Here is a 21,757-nt window from a genome sequence, read left to right on the forward strand (position 1 = left end):
TATATTAAGTTTCCATTTTTGTAAACCTAACTTCCACTCGATTGTAGTTTGGCTTTTGCCTTGATTTTCTAAACCACTGCCCTTGATTTCCCCATGCCCTTCACAATGTCTTCCTGCTAGGCTTCCTCGATTCTATATTTACACTGGGATTCTTGTCGATGCATTTTTCCTTCCCGGTCCTCTTACAATATATGACCATGAACATCCTGTACCTTCTGTGTAGGTCATTGGACTTTTTCCCCTTTTACACATTACTTCTATCTCCAATTTAGAGTGACTTGATTCGAAGTTTTTTTGGACCTTCCTTGAGAAATTCAATTGTATATAGACAAAAACAAGTATATGATGGATCTTTAGCTTTTAATCTCCTTATCATTAACATTAAACCACTCGTGCATGTGTGATAGAATCAAATTTATACACCAATGCATGTGTGAATTAGAGGAGGACAGATGGAGAGATGTGCAACTTTAAAGTTAGAAGATTCTAACATACCTTACTAATTTTTGAATCAAGGCAAAGTGACAACAATTATCCAAGAATCTAAAACTGCTAGATAGTTTTGTTTTTAATCTTAGACAATTCAAATAGGAATTAACAGAGCTCTCCAAAAGTTCATGTTTTGAAGAGTTATAATCCAAGTTATTTTCTCTAAAATTGAAATTTACAGATCACTTGGTACAAACAGTTTTGAACAACAAAATAAAGCTATCATTACCAGGATTTTTTGTAAGAATGAATTGAAATTTGTTCAAAAAACTATGGGGGTGGGCAGAGAGTTCCACGTAGCAATAAACTACACCACATAGTGCTAAACCATTCTTGTAGTTATATTGAAGAACTTGAATATGCTTTATCATGTTTGTTTGAACATTCAATATATGAGCATAAGTTTTGTTTTATTTTCTTGAAAAGTTACATACCAAAGCAGCTTGGCACCATTGGGTATTAACCCAATGTTACAATGGAATTGCATAGGATTCCACACTTTCAGAGTGACTGGTAAAAAACCTAGTAGCATTGACTAGTGCTTCCACAATTTCAAATTGGTGGACAAGAAGTGTCCACATGATTCAGAACCAAGTCTCTTCATGGTAGACGCTCCCAAATTACCACTAAACCAATGGGCAGTGGGCACAAATATTGTTATCTTAGTGATTTGTGGCATCAAACTAATCAAAGAAATAGAGAGATTATGATCTTGCTCCCCACGGTTATTTTGAAGAGGTATAGTTCCTAAACACGTCTCATCTTAGTTCTCGGCATAAATTAGTTGCTTACCCTGCACTCTCCAAACCCACATCAGAGCAGACATCTGTCATCACCAGTTTCTTTATAGTGGCGTAGACTGTGAGGAGGGTCTCAGCAGATCCCTCCCAATTTCCTGGCAAGATTTCACAGTCCAACCCTCTCAAAGTTGGGCTCTTCCCCGAGGACATCACCAAACAATGTATTGGTTCATTCTCTATGGTTGATGATTCACCAGGGACGTCTTCACTCTATTCCTCTCCCTGTTATTCTACACCTACTTTTGAGGATGTTTAGCATTAATCTTCTTGTATATAAAATTTTTCTTTTGGTTACTTTTCTCATACAGTAGTTTACTTCATTTTATTTTACGTTCTAACTTTTTGTGCTTAGACGTGATTTTGGCAGTCATACAGTGTGTCCCTATTGGAATGTTCTTTCAAGTCCCATGACCTACTATATTGGTTATTCGTGGGCATCGATTAATGAATCTATATTTTATCATGAGAGCTTTTCAGTGAAAGACTTTCTTCAGAACAATTTTCTCAAATTAAATAATCTTATCATATCATATCATAAGATGTCAAGATTTCTACTGCGAAGACTTTCATCCAAGAGGTGAAGAACAGGTCCTTTTCTCAAGTTTTGGGATAAGTTGAAGTTGCACTGGAGGACATATCAGGCTTACAATTTAACTAATGCACTCGAATAACACCAGAAGAAAATTTCAAGTACAGTTTTAGTAAGAAACGAACAAAAACCACTCGTGTATGCTTTCCAATATTCAATGTCATATTAAACATGATACGTAAAAACACGAGATTGAAAGCCATAACAGCTCATTTATATATCCCATGCATACCTGATAAAGAATAAAAAAATTTACAATTCCCGTCTCTTCTGATTCTCTTCCATTTCTATTGAATACTATCTATAACTTCAAAGATCCTCAACAACTGATTTGAGGAGAGGGATGTTTTCCAATTTACACCCAGTCTAACTATTATATTTGGCTTGCAATCATGGATTGACCCAGTGACAACCGCAATAGTGCACTTTCTGACCTGCCATTCATTCCTTAATTTCAGTTTGATCACATTTACCGCCACACAATGTCACCCATGAATTTTAGTGCTGGGACACCCCTGATCTCAACATCAACTAATGGTGATTGGAACAACTCGAGATCTGATAAATTTGGGTCCTTCTGGATCATATCAAGAGCTCTTAATTGATCCTGCATCAAAACCTCATCCAGATTAATATTTCCATATCAGTTTTCTATAAAGGCTACGCTCATATCTGTTCTTCCTTGACAGTTAAATAAATTCTGGCTTTTTAGAGTAAAATAAACCTGATAATCACTAAAAAGATTTGCCTGTATTTTCTTTTTATTCATAGCTGTATTTTCACTGTGCATTGCTCTTCTCAGGTATTATGTACATCAATTATATTGTAGATATCATAAAACATTTCCACATTGCAGATGAATTTGATAACTGGAAACAAAGAATTGCCTTGTGACATCTTCACAACTTGCAAACAGCTTTTTGTCATATGCAAAACTTACTTGCAGAGTTTACAACTACAGTCTTTACTATTCCCAATTTTGTGCGTGCAAAATTGCTAAGGAGTTTTGACCAATTTTGGTAATATTAATTAAAAAATGGACATATAATATTTTATTGGAGAAAGGCAGAAAATAATATTTTATTGGAGAATGGAGGCAAATTATTATTTTATTAAAATGGCAGCAAAAAAATCTCCTTGTGGAAAATGGCTCCCACCAATAAAATAATAGGAAAAAGAGGCTAGAAGCATGGAAAGAAATTATAAAAGGAGGAAGGACTCATTTGTTAATCCTCCTTTTGATTATTACACTTTACCTTTCATCTTCTCTCAGAGTTTTTAAGCACAAGAAGGGAAGTGTTGTTTAGCATAAGAGTTCCAGGGGAAATCTCCACCCTCATTTCAGAGAACTTCGAGTGTCTCCCTAGTGAGGTAATTTGGGGAATCCAATTCAGAATTTCCATAGAGATTATTGCAGGCGTTCACCCAGTTCTGCGCACTCCTTGGGCGCAAAGGCAGCTTGATTTACACATTGGAGGATCAGCTATTGTGGGCTAGGGTTCCGACTATTTTGCAAGTGGATTTTCCGTATTGATGCCGGTGATTTTGTGATGCATTTGCAAGGCTGAAGTGCAGGGCTATTGAGGGCCGAATTTATCTTGATTTTGGCAGTGCACAGAGGTTATTGGCAGAGCCTGCACAGGGCCTGAGGAAAAAGGAGTTTGAAGGAGATTGGGGATAATACTTGCAAGGATTTTCTCTCGTCAGGGTAGCAGAATTTTGACGGCAATTCGTGGGCCTAGAGCTGAGTTATTCTTGTGGGTCAAAGTCACTTAATTTTTGGCAGTGTGTTGGCCTTTCTAGCAGAGCTTGCGCAGGTATAGAGAGGAGTTGATTAGGAGGCTAGAGAGCTGATGGTTTTGGCATGCCGGGAGGGAGACTTTTAGTGGAAAGTGGATTCTTCAGTAGAGGAGGTTGTGAATTATTCCATCAGATAATTCGTTCAGCAGAACATAGCAGCAGCTAACTGGACAACTCGCACCTTTTTGTGGGTTTCCTCTCAGCTTGGAGTGGGACCAAACCCTTTTCGGGTCCTTGTGGATATTTGGAAGAGAGGCCATAGCTGAAGTTTCATAATTTTCTTAGCAGTATACAAGGAAAATTCCAGTTGGGCATATAGCCAGCCAGAGAGCCACTTGCAACCCTTTAGAGGGCTTCTACATCATTTGGATTCAGCCCAAACCATTTATGGGTTTTTGTGGCTTTGGTGAAAGGAGTCTGAGGCTAAATTTCAGAGCATTTTGAGTATTCGCCCTGAGATCAGCATTCCAGCCAGTGGCCGGTAGCAAATTATTTATGGGAATTTTCCGATTCTGTAGGTTCCTATTCTATCATTTGTGATTTAAATAGCCAATAATTAGAAAGTTCGTTTGCATGTTAAAATGTCACAGTGAATTCAGTTTTCGAAAGAACATTGAATCTTTTGATTGATGATACTTAAGTTATTCCAGGCAATTCATCTGTAGCCTCGGCCTCTTTTTCTAACATGGTCGGGTTAATGCTGGATCGGCTGAGCTGGCCAAGTTAATACCGAACCAGCCGAGTTGTTAGACAACTCGACCGGCTCGGTATTAACCCGGCCGACCGAACCGAATCCAAGGCCGAGTCAATTTTTTTTGGCCTGGCTCAGACCAACTCAGCCAAGTCGATTCCGAGCTGGCCGGTTTTGAAAACAATGATGGGTAATGCACAGATCACTCCAGGGACACTTTCACACTTGGGCTCAAGCTATCTTTTCTTGGTTTTGCTCATCTTACACAATAAGCCCAGGTTCTATCATTTTAGCTCACTATATGTACTCTTTCCCGGAAATTTAATAAAATGGCTTAGTTTATACTATTGGGTTCATTGTGTGTTTTAGTTTGTGTTTGTGGCCTTGATTCATTTTATTGTTCCTAGTTCATTGTTTGGTATTTGTTGTTAGTTTCTATTTAGGAATATTACAGTTATTGGTTCATTGCTTACAAGAAGAAAATGACCAACGTTCACTAATGACTTTTGTTTTTGCCAAGTTTACATTCCCATCTTATTGATTTCATTTAGTTGCATCATCATGATCCTTAGTTTTAGCCTTAAATTAGAGTGATAATAAGAACGCATTGGTTTTGTGTCTACATTGATGATAAATTCTGATCAATCATGTTGCATTGTGGTACAGTACCTTGCTCTGTGTTACCACCTTCAGGGATCAATAGTGCTTCTAAAAATATATATTGGTTGTGTACCCCGTCATACAGTGGGTTACCTTAGGGATCAACAATGTTACTAAATATAGATTGGTCGTGCTAGGGTACAACATATCAAAGCAGGTTAACATCACGTAACAACAGCCTTTATTATTATAGTTCACCTATTTGTGTTTTTTTATACAGCCCACATGTCATGATGTATATGTCAAGTTGTGAAGAGCCACTGATTAGTGAGCCAAAACCACATGTGACTTTTGTTTCAAGATGTTTGACAGTGGCTCCAACATCATTGGATTTCATATGGAGTAAGTAGAATTTTAGATCTCATGTAAAATCCATCAGAAATAACAGTTTTTAGATTTCAAGATTGGGGGGGCATTGCAACATTTCCATTGGATTTTGTCATGTATAAGGGTATAGAATTAGCTTTTAATCAAGAGCACCAAGCCCTCTATGTACCTTGATGTTAGTGCCATTGATTGCTGAACTCCTCTATCATAACTCTATTAAAAATGTACCCATAACTCAAACAAAAATTCGATTTGAAATGCTAAGCTTTTTCTATCTTATTTTAATGCCTAGAGGGTGATGATATTGATGATGACGATTCCAACATAGGTAATGATTTTGATGATATGTATATATTTGTTGTAGCATGAATTTTTGTTTTTATTTTTAATTTTTTAATATACTACAGGCCATCTAGAGTCTTTTTGTTGGTGTATTTCTGGTTTAGAGATGTATTGCCTAAGTGCTACTTTGATTATATGCACTCTTCTATATAAATGAAAACATTTGCATATTAAGTGGTTTGGATTAGATGGATGTGTTGCACTCAATTTGCCAAAGTTCCAAGGAAGTTGAAGTACCAAATTTTTCAAAGGATCAAATCATCCATCAGCAATCTACATGTCATTGTAAACCCATTCTGCAAGTTATGTAATGTAAATGATGCTAGTAAGACTGTGAATGTATGTAACAACCTAGGTAAGCCTATTATTTTGGTGAAAAGTTTCATTCTAAGAGGGTTTTTGTCTCACTGACTCGTGTGTTTCTAAACACAAATGGTTCCCAGAGTTTTTCCTTCCAACCTCACCCCAAAGCTAGGGTGGAATGCTTCGACAAAGCCTTACATAAGCCCTAGTGTTTTAGTCTAGTCTGATGTAAACGTGATTTGAGAATAATTTAAGTTATTTGACTAAATTATTTTATTACAAATCACTTGGTCTACTAGCTCATATTGTGTCGCAGATGGGGTATGTGTCTTGAGGGTCTAACCAAATGTGTATTCCCCCTTTGAGGGTTGTAAATGTAAAATCTTATGTATTAGAGGGTGGAAAAATAATTAAATCCCCTCGTGTGTAAATTAATTAATTTTTTGGCAAAATAAAATTAAATCCCAAAGCCAGAAAATTATTTAATTATAGTCAAAATTAAAATGTCTTAAGAAAAATAATTCTCCAAGTGGAAAAATTCGTGGGTCTTAAAGGAATCAATTTTTAGAGGTCCTCCACCAAGGGAATATTGTATATTTCAAGAAAATTTGGACCCTTGGACCTTGGTGGTTAAGTCAAAGTCAATTTTTTGAGGAAATTAGCTCAAAATAATTAATTTTGAGCTAATAAAAAAAGGATCAAAAGAAAATTTCGAATTTTCCTCAAAAATAATTATTTCAACGGCTAAGATTAAAAGATGATCAAGTATTATTTGATGGCCGAGATTATTTTGACAAGGATCAAAGAAACTAGCCGTTATTTTTCCACTTGGAGGATTTAGCTATAAATTAGAGAGTCATTTGAGTCTCTAGCCATCTGATTTCTGGCTAGTAAATTGTTGTTGAAGCATTTGTGTAAACTATTGTCCCGCTGGGAACTATTTTTTCTGCCATAATAAAGACTTTGGGGTGCAACTCGAGGTGTACTTGTTCATTGATTTGTGGTATGTACTGACTACAGGCTTCCTATGTTGTGCTTATATATGATTATTTTGAGATAATACAATGTTTGAGGGTACTTCAATCTTTGGTCTTCAAGTTCACAAACTGTGGCAAAGATCATTTTGCTTGGATCCGAAGTATGTGTGTGGTGAATTAAATCTTCGCTAAGGCTATAGTGTGCACGGGGTTTCTGAAGCATTTTAGCCATTTATCAAAGAAAAATACCATAAAAAAATTATCTTAAAACACTTGTATAGTTTGTAAAATTATTTTGTAAATTATTTTTGCTAATTGGGGTATGGGGTTTTAATAATTTTGTATATATTTGGGGTTTGGGTGTTATATTTTTCATTTTTGCAAGTTGGATCAAAGGATCAAGTGGAAGAAGAGCTAGATGTAGGCCCTTGAGGGTAAGATCTAGTCTCTTAAAAAAAACTGGAGGGCTACCCACAAAAAAATTTTCAAAATATTGAAGTACTGAAGCATAAAAAAAAAATTTGAGCAAAGGTTTCAAGGTTTTTAGAGCTCCTAGCCCTTGTTTTCTCCTCCAAGCCCCCAATGTCACCTCTCTGATCCTCTGCGTCAAGCATTTTGGCCAAGTTGGCCGTAAGCCCCAAGGCACTCGGCTTACCCTCTAACCCTTGTCACAGGCCCTAGAGGCCTTTCCTCCCTCTCCTTCGCCTTCCTCAGCCCTTCGTCCTCCCCCGCTAGCCCTCCATCTCCCTCCGTGGCCTCCCTCCTCCACCGTTAGGCCTCCTCAGCCCTTCCTGTTGCCCTCAGTGCTCCTCTCCCTTAAGCCACAACACTAAAAGGGCTTGCAGCTGCCTCTTTTGAGGCCTTCCCTAGGGTGTCGCAGGCCTTAGGGCCTCAAAACCCTAGGCCGCAACCCCTAGTGGGCCTTTTGGCTCCTCCTAAGCCCAATGACAGCCTCTTTTGGGCTTGCCGTAAGGCCTATTAGGCCTTTTACCCTAGCCACAGGCCTATTGAGGCCTTCTCCCTTCATTTTGGCCTCTCTCTTTCCTTCTCTTGGCCCTAATCTTCCATATACTCATTTCTAAACTTTTTCTAGACTGATTGTTGGTGTGTTTTGCAGAGAAAATTGATCCAAAGTTTGTATTTCAGGTATCAATTCATTGGACAAAATTTTGCACAAGTTGGGCTAGTAGACTTTGTGAAAATTTCTGAATCTAACACATCAGAAACCCCTACTGCAAAATATGGTTTGCTATCTCCTACTTGTTCTTTACATTAACAAGTTATTTAAATACATAAATATCGAAGTAAACACAAATGCAACCTTCACAGATATACAGGTCATGCACTGAAGTAAACAAAAACAAGAAAACAAGGGACACCGTTATTTTTGGACATTTGTCCCCAGAAAAACCCAATTTGGGAAAACCAGTGCAGCATATATGAGGGTTTTATTATTAAGCAAATTTTAAATACAACTAGGGTGTCAGAAATGGCTCGCCCTTCAGAGAATATCCTTGGTAGCAGTACCCTTATCTGGAGACAGATATTCCAGATAATTAGAAATCGGGTGAACAATCCCACAGTGACTCTGGTTGTTCCTTGTGCTAGACAGCAAAAGTTGCTCCACGCATTCCTCTCGAACTCTGTCACCCTTCACGAACTGTGTCACCCTCTCTGACTATGCGTCAGCTAATCAGCTCCCAGCCTGCCCCATAGAATCACCTAGAACTACCTCTTAAGCCTTCTGCGTCAGCCCTCCTAGGCTCTGCGCTACCTCTTCTAGCACTTTGAGGCCTCTCTAATATGTATCCTCCAGCCTTGGATCGAAATCCCTTGTTGAACTACTCCTCGCTACAACTAATCACTCACTCGATTTCCTCAGCAAACCCTGCCCCAGAAAATCGAATTCTTTATCTCTCTTGGTGTGTCTCCAACTGACCCTCAAGCCTCCTCTTATACTTTTCCTGTTGACAATTCAACGGTAGAGATTAAGTCCCTAATCAACGGCTAAGATTAGATCTAGCTTGATCCTCGTTGTTTACAGCTTTCTCACCCATATTATATTAATACACATTAATATTTTAATTTTCCTAAGTTTAGACTTAGGGACCCATTAAAAATATTAATTATTTTAATATCTCTTCATCTGGGTGGAATTTCTCCAAACGATTTTTGGGTCTTGGAGATCTCATGTGCCTTAGCCTCTCCACCAATTTTCATGGCCAGAGCACATCTGATGCTACCAAAAATCAACACTCCCTCTTAGTGAGGAATGTGCTCTAGTAATGCCTCACCATAGAATCATCACACTAATCTTCCACATCGGTACCTATGTTGATGCTTGGTTTGCTGCCTCACATACCCTGCACTGCTGCTTCCTGTACTGCTGCCCATGACACTGTCACGGCCACATCTGTACTGCAGCTCCCTCTTAACATGCTGCATCATGTTGCCCATAGCACTGCCACTACTAACTGTTGCACTGCAACTCAGTTACCAAGAAGTAAGTAACTGACTTCACCCAAATACTAACATCTCGATCAGTCTGGAAGCCTCGTGACCTGAAGCTACCTCTGCTTCTATCCTGTGCTCCCTCTGCTGCCATTGTTTTGTTGCAAACACCTTTGTGCATCTCGCACTATTGCAGCCTCCACTGCGCTGCTACAGAGTTTTGCACTCTAGCACTGCCTTGCCGCTCCACCACACTTTGTTCCAACCGACACCTATCATCATGCTATTGACGTTAAGGGCTTTCGTAGTCGGATGTGATCCAAGAGTTTGGGCACCTCAAGGATCTTGCCCCTGCATGTAGTCCTCCTGACTACAACTCGATGTCACCCCACCTCTTCTCTAGAGGTGCATGAGCACTCATGGCACAATCATCATCAGTCTCGACATCCTTCTCCACCTTTGTTGGAGCTGCCTTTGAGTCGGAAGCTTCTCCCTTACCTTTCTTCCTGGGGCACTGAGATGCATAATGTCCCAGCTCCCCACAATTGAAGCACTTGACCTTGGAGATGTCCTTCTTCTTCCTCTTCTGAACCCCTTGCTATCCCGCAAATGCTAGAGCCGCATCCTCTTCCTCCTCTTTCTTGACTCGAACTCCCTTACTGCTACTCTCCGCCTTGGTCAACCTCCTGATCTCTTCTTGTAGAAGAGTTGTCCACATTTCCTCCCAACAGGGAAGAGTCACTCTACGTAAAATGCTTTGGACAAACGTCTCCCGGTCCTCGAAGACTGCATTCAGGGCAGTCCTGACCATAAATTCTGGATCCGGTGCAAACCCCACAGAAGTTGGTCGCGAATTCCTTGCAACCTGAGAAGGAAGTGATCTATCTCCTCTCCTTTCTGCCTCTAATATGACCTCAGCTGATTCTCTAATAACACCTTATGCTACATGGAAGAGCCCTAGTATAAGGTGGTCAACGTCTGCCACATCTCATTTGTTGTGTTCTTCTCAGCAATATGTGGTATGACATGATCCTTGACCCCATCTAGGATCATGCATTTTGCCTTCGCCATGGCCTCATCATACTTCTCATTTGTATCAGGGTCAACTGAGACAGCTACGGTTTTCAAGGCATAGTCCTTGATGCGATGTTTATCCGGGATTGCCAAGATCCTGGTCTTCCATACGACAAAATTGGAAGCCCCGTCCAATCTGTCTTGATCCCTCAATCCGTTCACTGCCATCTCTACTCCTCTTCTAGACTCCCTCTGAGTCTCGACTTCCCTCCTGGAAATCATCCTGCCCACTGTTGAATCACTCCTCTCCAATCCCCCTTTTCTGCTGCAACTCGGATCTGGATTTCTTGGCTAGAAATCCGTCAAGGTAGTGCTTCCCTCTACCTTGGTTTAGTCTCCTTAGACATTGTTCTGCACTGACAGAAACAATGTCCCACCAACTCCTCAAATCAAAATCTACACAACTCCCTTAACCTCGGGAACTAAAGAATTTGAGCCCTTCTTGCTCTGCGTAATCACAATGAGAGTTGGATCAGCTCCTCCTAGCCACAGTGTCAATACTTCCTGGTTGAGAAAGATGATCGGGCACTACGTAGGCCTGATCTACCCTTGAATTGTCTCTGCGCTAACCTGGACTGCTAACGCAGCTACTGCGTGGGCTCCTCCCAGCTACTGCGTCTTCCCTTCTTCGCTCAGAATGTTGACGCAGGCATTGTGTCAGCCTTTGCGTCACTTTCTCTGCACTGCGTCACTCTTCCTTCTGCATCTCTAGCTCTGGAACAACACTGTCTCTCGGGACAGCTACTTCTCTGCTGCAAATTCTCAGATTTCCCAGTTAGAGCCTTCAGTCTCCTATGATCTGCAAACGCTTTGATACCATGCGAAAAATTCCAAATCTAACACATCAGAAACCCCTACTGCAATATCTAGTCTCCTACTTGTTCTTTACATTAACAAGTTATTTAAATACATAAGTATCGAAGTAAACACAAATGCAGCCTTCACAGATATACATATCATGCATTGAAGTAAATAGAAACAATAACACAAGGGACACCGTTATTTTTGGACAATCGTCCCCGGAAAAACCCAATTCAAGAAAACCGGTGCAGCATAAATGAGGGTTTTATTATTACGCAGATTTCTGAATACAACTAGGGTGCCAGAAATGGCTCACCCTCCAGAGAATATCATTGGTAGCAGTTCCTTTATCTAGAGACAGATATTTCGTCTAATTAGCAACCGGATGAACAATCCCACAGTGACTTCGGTGTTCCTTGTGTTGGACAACGAAAGCTGCTCCACGCACTCCTCTAGAACTGTGTCACCCTCTCTGGCTCTGCATCAGCTAATCAACTCCCATTCTGCCCCACAGAATCACCCAGCATTGCCTCTGAAGCCTTCTGCGTCCTCTACGTTAGCCTCTATGGCCCTTTATGTCCTCTGCAATGGCCTCCTTAGCCTCTGTGTCAACCCTCCTAAGCTCTATGTTGCCTCTTCTGGCACTCTGTTGCCTCTCTGATATGTATCCTTCAGCCTTGGATCGAAATCCCTTGTTGAACTACCCCTCGCTACAACTGATCACTCACTCGATTTCCTCAGCAAACCCTGCCCCAGAAAATCGAATTCTTGATCTCTCTTGGTGTGTCTCCAACTAACCCTCAAGCCTCCTCTTATACTTTTCCTGCTGACGATTCAACGGCCGAGATTAAGTCCCTAATCAACGGTTATGATTAGATCTGGCTTGATCCTCATTCTTTAGAACTTTCTCACCCATGTTATATTAATACACATTAATATTTTAATTTTCCTAAGTTTAGACTTAGGTACCCATTAAAAATATTAATTATTTTAATATCTCTTCATCCAGGTGGAATTTCTCCAAACGATTTCTGGGTCTTGGAGATCTCATGTGCCTTAGCCTCTCCATCAATTTTCATGGCTAGAGGACATCCGATGCTACCAAAAATCAACAGAATTCAAGGCTTAAGGCTTAATGGTTTGATCTCCTAACCCTCGTTTCCTCACTGTTTTACTTTAGCAAGTAAATTGACTCGTAACAGTGATAAAAACATTCTAAATTGGCCTAAAAAATCATTCATTATTGAAATTCAATGACCTTGGGTCTAGGTTAGAGTCTTAAAATCACTGACGCTACAAAACCAAGAACCTCAACCATAAACTACTTTGCAGTAAATATACACGGTTTTTTAACAAAATTGTACAACATTGTACAATCCCAATCTTCATTATATTAAACCAAATCTGAATAATACAACAATCTGGTATACAAGATACAATGACAAACTTTGCTACAGCTTCGATGTCGTATCTTGTCCTACTGGTCCTTTGCTTTTGTACTACTCACTAGTAGTGCCTTAGTCCATCAAGGCCACTACACATCGAGACTCTAGGAGGGCTTCCACCTAACACTGCTGCATATCACTTTTGCTACATGTACACGGGTTCATCAATCTTCTCTCTAGGTTGGCCAATTCCCGAGCTTCAATCTGCCTTCTAGTAGCCTCTTTCATCCATCAAAGAGCTACTCATAAGGCTGCAAACTTCACCCAATCTTCAGCGATCTTTGTCACTTCAAGACTACTAGTCTAGGGCTGTTTTGGACATCCACACGCTGCCCTCCAATAGTGCAAAGATGCCCAATTCACTCACTGCAAGATTTGCTCCCAAGAAAGGCGTCTAACTCTCCAAGTCAGCCTTTCTAATTGGCTCCCACAGGCTGCAATAATTCTGTCCACACTACGACACGATACAACATCAAATTAATACAAACTCCTCATCAAAACATACCTTGTGTTAGGTTTATTCACTAGTGTTTGAATCTTCACCTGGTTAGGGCATCTGTCCCTAGGTAACAGCCCTACCAAACTTGACAAGACAGTCAACTATTGAATGTGGCCTCCCTTCCTCACTTTGCTGTCACATTTGATGTGGGATAGGGCTCAAACTAACCCTCCAACAAGCCTAGAAATAATCCATGTTCTCTCTGCGGTGGGCTGTGAATACTACAGCACCCTCGACCCTCTTGCAAGGGCGGTTCAGGCCTGCGGCCTACCCAAACTTTGATAGCTAGTGTTGTGGCCTAGCAAGGGAAGAAAACTCTCCTCAAACCGCACTCAAAACAGTCCTCCACTCCACTCTGAAATGCGGCCTCCCTTCAACAACTAATCTTGGACCTGCAATGAAGAAAACTAACCCAAACAGACCTAAATTCTCCATGCCTTATCCTCCTTTAACTATGGCCAGTTCAGAGATGAATTGATGATGACTTGATGCTCTTGGATGCTAAAATGAATCTCATTCATCCTTTATTTATAGCCAATAAAGGGGCTCCAACAAATAGATGAAGGGACACATCTATTGGACTAATTTACATCAAGCCTACATGACTTGAAAACCAATAATTAAGTGTCAACTTCAAAAATTCATTTCTCCACTTCTACAATTCGGAATTCGATGGTTCTCAAAGCATTGGATTCTCCTTTCCACCCTCTATCATCTCATGCCATCACATGTAGATATGTGCCTCCAAAATTGCCCCAAATACGATCGGGTGCAAAACCCATACTTAGGTTCCAAGCCCACAAGTGACCCTTGTGGCGTTTTTCTCTCCAATCCCCGAACCCTATGGCTTGGAGTACCTCCCAAGCTATACAAATCAACATTCACAAGATGCTTAACCGATTCAAAGAAACTAGAGCACTTATCCACCAATGATTATCAACACAAGATGTAAATCAAAGTTCTTCAAAAAATATTCTTATGTCAGTACCACAATGCCAATTAGATCTTAGATGCTCAAGTTAACTTTATTCATCAACAAGATTAGACTTGGATTATTGAGTGTTTTCAAGTGAAAACTTAGATAGTCCTTATGACCAAAGATAAGATGAGTTAATTTTAGGTTTCCAACAATTTAGATCAGATATAATACTTCAGAAAATTTTAGCACTTTATTAGACTTATGACAGCAGCAAGAAAGTCACTTTAGATCATAGCATTTACCCAACATATAGAGCATTAAATTTTCCAATGGCTAGCAGATATAAATTTATGTATTTAGCCCACTTTATGATGATGTATTCAGTAATATATCAGTTCTGAAACAAATAATTACAGCAGTAAACAACCCAACATATCAGCAAGTTAATGATGCTAAAACCAATGCCCAATATGACCAAAAATAGGAAAATTATACCGAAACTAAAAGAAATCAAATTTTGAGCCCTTTTTAGATGTGTGATTCAGAAAATTGCAGACTTGATTCAGTAATTTACGCAGTAAATTCCAGCAAGCAAACTTTTAGATCTAGGCTAGATCTAAGATGCCCAAGTGGCCAAAATTTAGGAAATTTTAAAATTTGATATTTTGAGTGATTTTGACCAAATTAAATGTGATTTTAGGGCTATTATATCAATGTTATCACTGCTGTAATAAAACAAAGGCAAAATGAGGGTTTAGAGATCAAACCCTAAGCCCAAGGCCTTGAAGATCAACTTGCCCAAGTAGCCCAAAATTTCTCCAATGATTTGACACCTGAAAACACAAGTTTTTGAGTAAATTTCTCCTGCAAAACCACCAAGGAATCAGTCTTGAAAATTTCAAAGATAGAACTATGGCAAATTAGGGAAAAAAATGCCAAGGAGGGCCAACACTAGGCCTAAAAGGACTAGCGTTGAGGGAAGAGGAGGCTAGGAGGGCAGATCAGAGGTCAAAATGGCAAGAGGAGACCAAGGAAAGGCTAACGCTGGAGGGATAAGGCCTCAAAAGGCTGGACACAGGGGTTATGGAGCAACTTAGGGCCTTAAAATGCCACGGCTAGCCCAATGGGCAGTCGTATAGGTCAATGGAGGGGGGTCGAGGCTCGTTAAGCCCACGACCAACCCTAAAAAGGGCTTAAAACCCCAACACAAGGGCCTAAAGGGAGGTTCGAGGCCCTTAGAGGCTACAGCCTGCCTCCAAGAGGCCGAAAAAGGTGATGCAAGGGGTCACTACGCTGATGCAGACGCTGAGGAGGGGGACGCTGGCATTGGAGAGGCTAGACCTAGGCCCGTGATGCTTGAAAAATAAAACCCTTGCTTTAGAAAAATATTTTCCTTCCAAATCTGAATTTTGCTGCAAAATCTTTAGCGGGTAGCCCTGCAAAATTTTCTAAAGACTAGATCTTACCCTCAAGGGCCTAGATCTAGCTCTACTTTAGCTTGATCTCTTGATTCAACCTACAAAAATGAAAATAAAACACCCAAACCTGAAATATATACAGAAATTCTTAAAAGTCCAAAACCCAAGTTAGCAAAAATAGTTTGCAAATTATATTTACAAAATCTACAAATATACAAGGGTTTTGAAAATTTAAATTTTTTGAGAAATAATTCTTTTATTGCTATTTTCTTTGATAAATGACTAAGAACGCTTTCAAAACCCCATGCACACTATAGACTTAGCGAATATTTAATCCACCACGTAAATATTCAAAATCGAAGAAAAATTAATCCTTCCCCACAGTTTGTGACCTTGGAGACCAAGGACTAAAGTACCAGCAAACACTATGTATTTATCTCAAAATAGTCATATTTTAGCACAACATAGGAAACCTCGTAGTCAGTACATACCATAAATTAATGAACATGGACACCTCGAGTTGCACACTAAAGTCTTTATTATGATAGAAAAAATAGTTCCAAGCAGAACAATAGTTTACACAAATGCTTCAACAACAATTTCTGAGCTAGAAATCACATGGCTAGAGACTCAAATGACTCTAATTTATAGATATATCCTCCAAGTGAAAAATAACGGCTAGTTTCCTTTGATCTTTGTCAAAATAATCTTGGTCATCAAAAATACTTGACATCTTTTAATCTTAACCGTTGAACTTTTATTTTTGAGGAATTTTCGAATTTATCTTTTAATTCCATTTTAATTAGCTCAAAATTAATTATTTTGAACTAATTTCCTCAAAAAATTGACTTTGACTTAACCAACAAGGTCCAAGGGTCCAATTTTCCTTGAAATATCCAATATTCCCTTTGTAGAGGACCTCCAAAAATTAATTATTTTAAGACCCACGAAATTTTCAGTTGGAGAATTTAATTTTCCTAAGATATTTTAATTTGACTCTGATTAATTAAATTTTTGATAGGATTTTAATTTAATATTTCCAGGAAATTTAATTAATTGACATAATATTTTAACCATGGTGTCTAAGTATGATGGACCGTGCATTAAAATATTTTTTACATAAGATCTTTTACAATTCAACTCTCAAAGGGAGAATACTCGTTCGGCTTAGACCCTCAAATTACATACCCAATTTTGCGATACAATACGATCTAGTAGACCAAGTGATTTGTAATAAAATAATTTAGTCAATTAGCTTATATTCTCTAATCACTTATATATAAGACTCGACTAAAACACTAGAACTCACCTAAGACTTTGACGAAGAATTCCACCCTAGCTTTGGAGTGAGGTTGGAGAAAAAAACTCTACTGACCATCCATGTTTAGAAATACAAATGAATCAGTAAGACAAAAAACCTCCTAGGATGAAACTCTCGCCAAAATAATAGGCTTACCTAGGTTGTTACATACATTCACAGTCTTACTAGCATCATTCACATTACTTGTAAAACGAGTTTACAATGACATATGAATTGTTGATAAATGATCCGATTCTATTGAAAAAAATTGGTACTTCCGCTTCCTTGGAACTTTGACGAAATGTGTGCAACGTGTGAAAATTCTATTACTGCAGCAACTGATTTATTTTTCCTACTTATTCTTCAATAAGTTATTTACGAAATCGCTTCAGTAAATATTAAAATAAACTCTACTGCAGATATCACACCATAGAACAAAAACAAATACATGCAAAATCAAACACATCAACATTTTTTGGACAAATATCCCCGGAAAAACCCAATGCGGAAAAACCGGTGCAGCAGAGGAGGATTTTTATTAATCAGCTTTTCTTGAGTACAACTGGGTGCCATACTAGCTCGCCCAACAGAGATAAATTCTCCAGCACCTCCCTTAGACTAAGCGTCAGACTCGCTGGCCTCTACGCAGCTCCCAGACCCTCTGCGTCATCTTATGCCTCTCTGTGTTAGAACTGGGCCTCTCTACGTCACCCACACAGGCCCTCCAGTGATTGCGCAGTCCTGTTGCCTTTGCGTCTGCGTCTCTAATCTCTGCGTGGATCTTCTAGTACTGTCCCAACCTCTCTATTCCGTACTCACCACCTCTTGCTGCAATCCAGTCTTCTAGTTCGAATTTCTCAGCAAGCCCTGCTCTAGAAATCAAACTGACTGATCTCCCTCAGTGTGTCTCCAATTGACCCTCAAATCCCCTCTTATCATTTTCTAGTTGATGAATCAATGGTCGAGATTAAGTCCCTAATCAATGGCTAAGATTAAAATAGACTTGATCCTTATCTTTTGGAAGCTTCTAATCCTTATCTTTATTAATACCCATTAATATTTTTATTTCCCTAAGTTTAGACTTAGGAACTCATTAAAAATATTAATTATTTTAATAAGTCTTCATCCTGATGGATTTTTCCAAAACGATTTCTGAGTTTTGGACATCTCATGTGCTTTAACCTCTCCACCAATTTTCATGGCTAGAGCACATCCGATGCTACCCCAAATCAACACTCCCTCTTAGAAAGGATTGTGCTCTAGTAATACTCCACACTGAGCATCACTCTGATTATACGGCACCGGTACCTGTGTTGATGCTAGGCCTCCCCACCCAATATCCTCTCCACTATTGCATCCTGTACTACTCCCCATGGCTCTACCACTGCCACTGCTACATTTGTACTGCAGCTCCCTTTGCATCCGTGTTGTTGCTGGTCCTTCTTCCCAACACTGCATCTGCACTGCAACTCCCTTTGCATCCATGCTGCTGCTAGTCCTTTCCTCCCACCACTGCATCTGCACTGCAACATCATACTCATTTCTGCTACTAAAATGGATTCTTTATCATCCCCATCTTCTCCATGAAATAGGCAAACTTTGTTCTTCCAAGGGCCTTGGTAAGGATGTCTGCCACCTGTTCTCCTGTACGAGTGTAGCTCAACTGTACAGCTCCTTGTTGGACACAGTCTCTAACAAAGTGACACTAAATATCAATGTGCTTTGACCGATCATGAAATATTGGATTCTCAGATAGCTTGATGCAACTCTGATTACCACACATGATCCTGGTCGCTTCCATCTTTCTCTTGAATAGGTTCACAAGCAGTTTTCTAAGCCATATGGCTTCGTACGAAGTTGTGCTAGCAGCCATATATTATGCTTTCACTAAGCTCAGAGCTACGAATTTCTGTTTTCTACTACACCAGGAGGTCATTGCTGATCCAATGTTGAAACGATACCCAGAGGTACTTTTCCGGTCTACTGAACTTCCTGCTCAATCTACATCAGTAAATCCACTCAATCTGATATCCTTACTCTTGGTGTACAAGAGTCCATAATCAACTGTTCCCTGTAAATATTTGAGAACATGTTTGGTTGCTGCCCAGTGCGCCCTCTTTGGTTCCACCATGAACTAACTGAGGGTGTTGACAGCTTAACAAATGTCTAGCCTGGTATTGACCAGATACATCAGGGATCCTATGAGTTGTCTGTATAAGGTGGGATCAATATCCTTGTCTTCTAATGCATCAATTTTCTTCCAGTTGGTGATCATTGGAGCAGCCATTAGCCTACAGTCCTGCATCCTGAATCTCTTCAAGATCTCTGTAGCATATCTCCCTTGTCCTAGGAAGATTTTATCCTTCTGCTACCAAACTTCCAACCCCATGAAATAATGCATCTGTCCCAAATCCTTCATATCAAATTTTGTGGCTAAACTCTTCTTGCAGTCATCGATGACCTAGGATGATCTTGTCAAGAAGAGATCATCCACATATAATACTAGTACTAGAGGCTCATCCTCTACAACCAGATAATAGAGATTGGCATCTGCATCACTCTTGACGAACCCCATCTTCTGCAAGTAGCCATCAATTCGACCATACCATGCTCTAGGTGCCTATTTGAGCCCATACAAGGCTTTCTTCAATCTGCATACATGAGACTTCTTCTCATGTGTCTCAAAGCCTTCTGGCTATTCAATGTATACTTCTTCTTCTATCACCCCGTTCAAGAATGTCCTTTTGACATCCATCTGATAAATCTCCCATCCCATCTGTGCTGCAAGAGATATCGCGGTTTTAATAGATGTATAACTGGCTACTGGGGCAAAGGTCTCTTCATAGTCTATTCCTTCCTTCTGAGCATGCCCCTTAGCCACAAACCTAGCTTTGTACTTTTCCACGCTGCCATCTGCAGCGTACTTAATCTTGTAGATCCATCTTGAACCTACCACTGATCTGTCTTGACGCCTTGGTACTACTTCCCAGACATCATTCACCATTACAGAGTTGTACTCCTCCACCATCGCATCCATCCAAACTTGATGTTGAGCGACTTCCTGAAAACTGGAAGGCTCTCCATTCTGAGCTACTAAGGCATGATATCTATTTGGTTGTCTTCGCTCTCTCTTATTGTTCCTCTATGCTCCGATGAAATCTTCTGCATCCTGTAGAATCTATTGGAGTTCCTGGCTCGTTCTTCCCCTAGTAGCAGGTGCATCTGTCAACTCCTCCTCTTCCTGTGATTCTTCCTGTTCTGAAGGAGAATTCTTGGCTTCCGCTAGTTGAAGTGGTTTGACCAACGGCTCATCTTTTGACTGCTCCTCAGAAGGCATTTCTCGAGATTTTCTGAAGGCCCTATCCTCCATGAACTTCACATCTCGTCGAACTACTACCTTATTGCTCCTTGAAAGATAGATTCTATATGCCTTAGCATTCTCGCTATATCCCACTAAATATCCTTTCTCTGCAATTTGATCCAGCTTCTTCCTCTTTTCCTCGAGTATCTGACAATATGCTAGGCTCCCAAATATCCTGAAATGACTGACTTCAAGGGTCTTCGTTGTGAAAACTTTCTCTGGCATAATCTTGCCCAATGCCCGATGAGGAGTTCTATTCTGAACATAGACTGTCGTGTTGCATGCTTTTGCTCACAAGAATTTTGGCATATCCTGATCATACATCATGGCCCTAGCTACTTCCACGATAGTCTGGTTCTTCCTTTCTGCTACACCATTCTGCTCCGGATTGTACGGAGTTGTCCACTCTCTTCTGATGCCCTCCCTAACGCAAAACTCTATGAAGTCCTTGTCAACATATTCTCCACCATTATTTAAGCGCAAAACTTTTATTTTCTTTCCAGTCAGATTCTCCACCAAAGCCTTGAACTCTTTGAATCGACAAAAAACCTTGTCCTTGGTTTTCAGAAAATAAATCCAAGTTTTCCTAGAGTAGTCATCAATGAAGGTGACGAAGTATTCGGCACCACTAAGAGCTTTAGTGGACATTGGTCCGCAGATATCTGAGTGTATCAATCCTAGTACACTCTTGGCCCTGTTTTTACTTCTAGGAAACGTTGTTTTGGCATACTTGCCCAGAGCACATCTTCTGCATACATCATTTCTTTCTGTACTAAGATTTGGAACTCATGTTACAGTTTTCCTGAGAATTCTCAGAGCCCCATGGTGCAAATGTCCCATTCTTCTATGCCATAATTCATTCAGATCCTTATCCCCATGACTGCCTATCAGTGCCATTGGTGATTCTAGTTGTAACCTGTTACTCCTAATTCCGATCTTCACTTTCTTTTTCCAGCTTGAGTGTTTGACATACACTTTCTCCTTGGTGAAGAAAACATCATAGCCCTTGCTTTGAAGTTGTCATACGGAAGTAAGTCCATCCCCAGTCCTGGCACATGCAGCACATTGGTGGCTCGGAACCACTCTCCCGTTTCTGTTTGAAACACTATGGTCCCCTTTCCTACTGGAGTACACTTTGCCTTATTCGCCATGGTGATCTGAAAATTCATCCTTTCCTCCTGATACTCAAAGAAACATTCCCGGATTCCTGTCATATGCCAAGAGGCTCCACTGTCTATATATCATACCTTGGATGATGTCGAGCTTGTTACACAAGCAACTTCCCTTCCAATCTGGAAGCCAACATAGAGAAATTGAGATTTCTATCACTTGTGCAACTTTTTGAAAATCTGCATGAGTCTCCTGATGTTGATGCCTCTGCATCATGATCTCGACCCATAATTAATTTCCCCTTCATGTCTCTAATTCTTTCCTCTGATACCATGTGAAAAATCTATTACTGCAGCCACTAATTTATTTTTCCTACTTATTCTTCCATAATTTATTTACGA

General features: G+C 40.0%; 1 protein-coding gene across 1 annotated transcript in view; it reads right to left on the minus strand.

Moving 5' to 3' along the window:
- Positions 1-1,932: 1,932 nt before the first annotated feature.
- The window catches only part of LOC149189861 (ATPase GET3B-like), a 235,447-nt gene continuing 215,622 nt past the window's right edge, over positions 1,933-21,757 (minus strand). The window contains exon 11 of the mRNA XM_089411961.1: positions 1,933-2,485. Coding sequence (XP_089268087.1) covers positions 2,348-2,485 — 138 coding nt within the window. The 3' untranslated portion in view covers positions 1,933-2,347. The remainder of the gene's footprint in view (positions 2,486-21,757) is intronic.

The sequence above is a fragment of the Pinus tabuliformis genome, chromosome 3_1 (assembly GCF_031772625.1).
Source record: "Pinus tabuliformis cultivar Carrire ecotype Pingquan chromosome 3_1, CPIR1, whole genome shotgun sequence".
NCBI classification, from domain to species: Eukaryota; Viridiplantae; Streptophyta; class Pinopsida; order Pinales; family Pinaceae; genus Pinus; species Pinus tabuliformis.